The sequence below is a fragment of the Numenius arquata genome, unplaced genomic scaffold, assembly GCF_964106895.1.
Source record: "Numenius arquata unplaced genomic scaffold, bNumArq3.hap1.1 HAP1_SCAFFOLD_1182, whole genome shotgun sequence".
NCBI classification, from domain to species: Eukaryota; Metazoa; Chordata; class Aves; order Charadriiformes; family Scolopacidae; genus Numenius; species Numenius arquata.
In genome coordinates, this window is record NW_027414119.1 from 24227 (window position 1) to 30226 (window position 6000).

Below are 6000 nucleotides of genomic sequence, written 5' to 3' on the forward strand. Positions count from 1 at the left end.
CCCCAAAACTCCCCCAAAGGACCCTCCTGCCCACTCCAGCCCTCCCTGCACCCCACCAAGCCACCCTTAACCCCCTCCCTGCCCTCCCAATCCCCCCAACTCCCCCCCCCCCAGCCCCCCAAAGCCCCCCCAACATCCCCCAGCCCCCCCCCCAAGCCCCCCAGCTCACCCTGCCCGGCCTCGGTGCAGTCCACAGTGAAGTAGGTGGGTTCGTGGGCCTTGAGCCCCGTCTTGGCCACCCCGGGGCCGTAGACCTTCACCTTGTGGGGGTGGCTGCCGGCCCCCACGCCCACCTGCGGGTTTGGGGAAGGCACGGGGGGGGGGTCAGGCCTGTCACACACACCCCCCACACACACACCCCCCCAATAAGGTTTTGGGGCCCCCCCTCTCACCCGGAAGGGGCTCTGGGGGATGTTGACGCCCCCCCAGGACACCATGGCCGTGTGCTTGAGGGCTTCTTGGGGACGTAGGAGCAGCTGTAGGTGCCGTTGCCGTTGTCCTTCACCGAGACGTCCACGGGGTTGCCCTCTGCGTCCTTTTTGAGGGGGGGCAAGGGGGGGTCAGAACCCCCAAATCCCACCCTGAGCCCCCCCCCCCCAAATCCACCCGCACCCCCTTCTCAACCCCACAGCCCCTCGGCTCCGCCCCCCCAGGGCCACCACCTCTACGACTCCCAATTCCTCCCGATAGCCCCCCCAAAACCGCCTCGTATCGTGTCCTAACTGGGGCTGCACCCCCAAATCCTCCCCCCACAGCCCCCCAAATCCCCCCTGCACCCTAATCCTCCCCACAGCCCCCCCAAATCCCCCTCCTCCCACCTCCCCCACACCTGAGCTCCCAAATCCTTCTAAAACCACATATAACCCCCCGAAAATCTGCCCTACCCAGGACGGTGCCCCCCAAAATCCCTCCCCAGCCCCCCCTCCGCCACCTCCCACCCCAGCTGCACCCCCAAATCCCCCCCACACAGCCCCCCAAATCCCTTTTATCCCACTTCCCCCACACCTGGGCTCCCAAATCCTTCTAAAACCACATATAACCCCCCGAAAATCTGCCCTACGCAGGACGGTGCCCCCCAAAATCCCTCCCCTGGCCCCACCTCCCACCCCGGCCGCACCCCCAAACCGCCCCCCCACCTGCATCTGCACTTTGAGGGGTCCCTTCCCCCCGTTTTTGGCGTCCACGGTGAACTCGGCGGGTTTGTTGACGGCCACCCCCGTCTTCTCCAGCCCCGGCCCGTGGGCTTTGACCTGAGGAAAGGACGAGGAGGGGGACACACACACACACACACACACACAACAAGAGAGTGATGTGGGGGTTCCCGGGTGTTGGGAATGAGGGGTGCAGAGGTAGGGGGGGGTCCCCCAAACCTTCTCGGGGAAGGAGTCCCGCGGGGCGGGGCGGATGTCGGCCATGAAGGGGCTGCGGCGGATGTCCTCGTTGTCGCAGAGGACGTGGACGGCGTAAGCCCCCGGCTCCTGGGGCCAGTAGCGCACGTCGCAGGAGCCGTCCCCGCGGTCGTCGCACTCGATCTTGGCCTGCGAGGGACCCTCCACCGAGAAACCTGGGGGGAGAGGGGAAAGGGGGGGTCAGGGGCACCCCAAAAAACCCATCCCACCCCGGGGTGGGGGTCAGGGGAGAGAAACCGCCCCCCACCCCCACCCCCCCCGCCTTGGTGTGAAGCCCCACGGCCGCCATCCAGGTGGATGGGACACGCAGGGACCGGTGAGGGGGGCACGGAAACCCCAAAGACACCCCAAACACCCCCCCGAAGACACCCCAAAATCCCCAGAGGAGCCCCTGAGACTCCTAAGCTCCCCCCCCCCAAATCCTCAGAGAGCCATGAGACCCCTCAGAGACCCCTAAGCCCCCCCAGAATCCCCAGAGGAGCCCACGAGACCCCTAAGCTCCCCCAAAATCCTCAGAGACCCCCCTGAGACCCCAAAACACCCCCAAACACCCCAAAATCCCCAGAGGAGCCCATGAGACCCTTAAGCCCCCCCCCCCAAATCCTCAGAAAACCCCTGAGATCCCTCAGAGACCCCCAAACACCCCCAAAATCCTCAGAGAACCCCCTGAGATCCCTCAGAGACCCCCAAACACCCAAAATCCCAGAGGATCCCATGAGACCCTTAAGCCCCCCCCCCCAAATCCTCAGAGAACCCCCTGAAACCCCTCAGAGACCCCCAAACACCCCCAAATCACCCAGCAATGCCCAGGAAGCCCCTCAGAGATTACCCCCCCCCCAATATAACCCCAAAGGGGCCTCCGAGAGATCCCAAAGCCCCCCCCCCCCCCCAGGACACCCAAAACCCCTGAAGCCCCCCTCCTCCAATCCCGCCCCTCGCCCCCCAAGCCCTTCTAGGAGCCTCCAAACCCCCCCGAGCCCTCCAGAAAGCCTCTCCGAGCCCCCCAAAAAGGATTCCCAGAAGACCCCGAAACGCTCCCCCAGTGTCTGTGCGTGTCCCCCCCCTCCGGGGCCCCCCCCAAACCCCCCCCGTCGCTCACCGAGGGTGCCGACGTCGTCGCCGATGGCCTCCACCACGAAGTCGGCCGACTTGCCAACGACCCCCCCCTCCAGGCCGGGCCCCCAGGCCCGCACCTTCTGGCTGCCGCTCTCGGGGACACCTTCACCTCGAAGGGGCTGGGGGGGACACATGGCGGGGGGGGGGGGGGTTAGGGCCCTGCTGCAGGGACGGCCCACCCCCCACCACCCCCCAAAATGGCCCAGACCCCGATACAACCCCGGCACCGAGGACGGCAGCCCCACGATGGCGGCTGGATCCCGGGCTTGGGGGGGGGCCCACGCTGCCCCCCAGTGCCCCCCAGTCCCTCCCAGTGCCCCCCCCACCCAGCACTCACCTGCGGGGGATGTGCTGCCCCCCCCAGGTGATCGACACCGTGTAGGTCCCCGGCGCGGTGGGGAAATACTCCGAAGCCGAAGACGCCGTCCCCGAGGTCCTTCTGCTTCACCGCCTCCGTGCCCTCTGGGGGGCAGGTGTCAGGGGGGCGCCCCCAAACCCGAGGGGGCCCCCCAAACCCTAAATTCCATCCCCCAAAACCCCAGGGAACCACCACTCCCCCCAAAAACCCCAGATTCCTCCCCAAAATCCCAAGGACACTGACCCCAAAACCCCAGATTGCCCCCCAGAACCCCAGCAAACCCCTCCCACCCCAAAATTACAGGGGACACCCCCCCAAAACCCCAGAGACACCCCAAAACCCAAGAGACAGCCCCCAAAACCCCAGATTCCTCCCCAAAACCCCAAAGAACTCCCCACCCCAAAACTACAGGGACACACACCCCACCCCCCCCCCAAACCCAGATTCCACCCCAAAACCCCAGGACACTGACCCCAAAACCCCAGTGACCCCCCCAAAACCCCCAGATTCCCCCTCCCCGGAACCCCACAGCACCCACCCCCCCCACCCCACCGTGTCCCCAACACCCTCTCGAATAGGGAACAAGGGCTGAATCCGGGGGCCCCCCAACCCCCTCAGGGAGCCCCAAATCCCCCCAAACACACCCCCACACCCCCCCAAAAGCGGGGAGCCCCCCCCCCGAACCCCGACTCACTGGGCCCCTTGACGGTGACTTTGAGGTCCCCGCTGCCGGCCCCCTTGGTGTAGACCTTGAAATCCGCCGTCTCCTTCACCCGCAGCCCCTTGGGCTGCAGCCCCCGCCCCACGGCGCGGCACGCAGAGGGGTTGCAGGCTGTGGGGAGAGGGGGGGTCAGAGGGGGGGCCCCCCGACACACGGGGACCCCCAAACCGCACACCTCACGCACACACACACCCTCCCGGGGGCACGGGCTGGGAGGGGAGGGGGGTGTCAGCATCCCCGGGGGGGACACCAAAAGCCACCCCGAGGGCAGGGGTTGGAGGGGGAGAGGGATGGGGGGCAGCACCCCACGGAATGTGGGGGGCGCGCTGGGGGGAGGGGAGGACACAGGCGTTTGGGGGGGGGGGGGCCCAAACCTGTGTCAGGGCACACACTGTGGGGAGAGGGTCCATAAAGGACCCAAGTGTCTGGGAGGGGGACCCCCAAACCCACATCGGGGTACACGCCATGGGAGAGGGTCCAAAGGGGGCCCAGGTGCCGGGGGGGGACCCCCCAAACCCACATCGAGGTACACGCCATGGGGAGAGGGTCCAAAGGGGACCCAGGCGTCCGGGGGGGGACCCCCAAACTCACATCGGGGTACACGCCGTGGGGAGAGGGTCCAAAGGGGACCCAGGCGTCCGGGGGGGGACCCCCAAACTCACATCGGGGTACACGCCGTGGGGAGAGGGTCCAAAGGGGACCCAGGTGCCGGGGGGGGACACCCAAACCCACATCGGGGTACACGCCGTGGGGAGAGGGTCCAAAGGGGACCCAGGCGTCCGGGGGGGGACCCCCAAACTCACATCGGGGTACACGCCGTGGGGAGAGGGTCCAAAGGGGACCCAGGCGTCCGGGGGGGGACCCCCAAACTCACATCGGGGTACACGCCGTGGGGAGAGGGTCCAAAGGGGACCCAGGTGCCGGGGGGGGACACCCAAACCCACATCGGGGTACACGCCGTGGGGAGAGGGTCCAAAGGGGACCCAGGTGCCGGGGGGGGGACCCCCAAACCCACACTGGAGCACGCACCGTGGGGAGAGGGTCCAGGAAGGACCCAGGGGGACCCCCAAATCCCCTTGCTGTGGGAGGAACCCAGGCGTCTGGAGCAGCCCAAAGGGTGCCGTGGGGTGCTGGGGGGTTGGAGGGGGGAGGAGGAGGGACCCAGGCGTCCGGGAGACCCCCCCGTGCCCCCCCCGTACCGTCACTGGGTCACCCGCGAGGACCCCGGCCGGCGCTTCCCGGACAGAAGGAGCAGGAGAGGCGGAGAGAGACAGAGCAGAGTCACGGGGAGGAGGGGGGGGGAGACCCCCCCTGCAGCGACAGCCCCAGGACCCCCCAGGTGGGGGGCAGAGACCCCCCCAACAAGGGCCCGGGGTGAGGCAGAAGCACAGAGACACCCACCCCCCCCCGAGTTGGGGAGGGGGCAGAAGCGCAAAGACCCCCCCGAGCTGGGAAGGATGGAGACACACACACCCCCCCCAGCTCAGAGAGGAGGAGAATGCAGAGCCCTGAATGGGGGGGGGAGCAGAACAGGGACCCCCAAGTCCGGAGGAGACAGAGACCCCCAAGTTGGGGGAGGGAGGGACAGGGACCCCCAAGTCCAGAGGGGACAGAGACCCCCAAGTTGGGGGAGGGAGGGACCCCCAAGTCCAGAGGGGACAGAGACCCCCAAGTTGGGGGAGGGAGGGACAGGGACCCCCAAGTCCAGAGGGGACAGAGACCCCCAAGTTGGGGGGGACACACACACAAAGACCCCATAGTTTAGTGGGAGAGAGAAACCCCCAAACTGGGAAGGACAGAGACCCCCAAGTTGGGGGGGGACGGCCGGGACAGAGAGAGACCCCCAAGCTGGGAAGGACAGGAGGAGAGAGACCCCCCCCAAGTGCAGGGGAAAGGACAGAGACACAGAGACACCCCCCAGCCCGGGAGGGGCGGGTGGGGTGGGGAGGGGGGGGCTGTGTGTCCGAGGGCCAGAGACCCCCGCCAAGGGAGGCCCCCCCCCGGGTCTCACCCTGCCCCACGGTGACGTTGAAGGGGCTCTTGGGGATTGGGGGCGCCCCCGAAGGCCACGTGGACGGCGTGGGGTCCCTCGGCCGTGGGGCGGTAGGTGCAGCGGTAGGTGCCGTCCCCCCGGGGCTCCAGCGTCGCCTCCACCGTCCCCCGCCGCCCGCTGGGGTCCACGATGGAGACCTCCACCTCCCCCGGGCCCGCCCCTGCGCACCCCCAAAAGGCGTTAATGGGGGGGGGGGAAGGGGGGCACAGAAACACACACACCCCCCCCCTGCCCCGTGGGATGCGCCACCCCCCACGCCATCACCCCAGTTCCCTCCTGACCCCCCCAAAGCCACCCCAGCCCCCCCAGAACCCTCCTGACCCCCCAGAACCCCCCCAATTCC

General features: G+C 68.1%; 1 protein-coding gene across 1 annotated transcript in view; it reads right to left on the reverse strand.

Annotated features, from left to right (window-relative positions):
- LOC141477817 (filamin-A-like) overlaps nt 1-5817 on the reverse strand; it is a gene marked incomplete at both ends in the record, with an annotated part of 29231 nt that extends 23414 nt beyond the window's left edge. The window contains 12 exon segments of the mRNA XM_074167006.1: nt 170-293; nt 393-451; nt 454-535; nt 1137-1250; nt 1371-1564; nt 2509-2622; nt 2625-2644; nt 2863-2933; nt 2935-2987; nt 3578-3715; nt 5616-5655; nt 5657-5817. Of these exon segments, the coding sequence (XP_074023107.1) occupies nt 170-293; nt 393-451; nt 454-535; nt 1137-1250; nt 1371-1564; nt 2509-2622; nt 2625-2644; nt 2863-2933; nt 2935-2987; nt 3578-3715; nt 5616-5655; nt 5657-5817 (1170 nt within the window).
- Between the last annotated feature and the right edge of the window lie 183 nt (nt 5818-6000).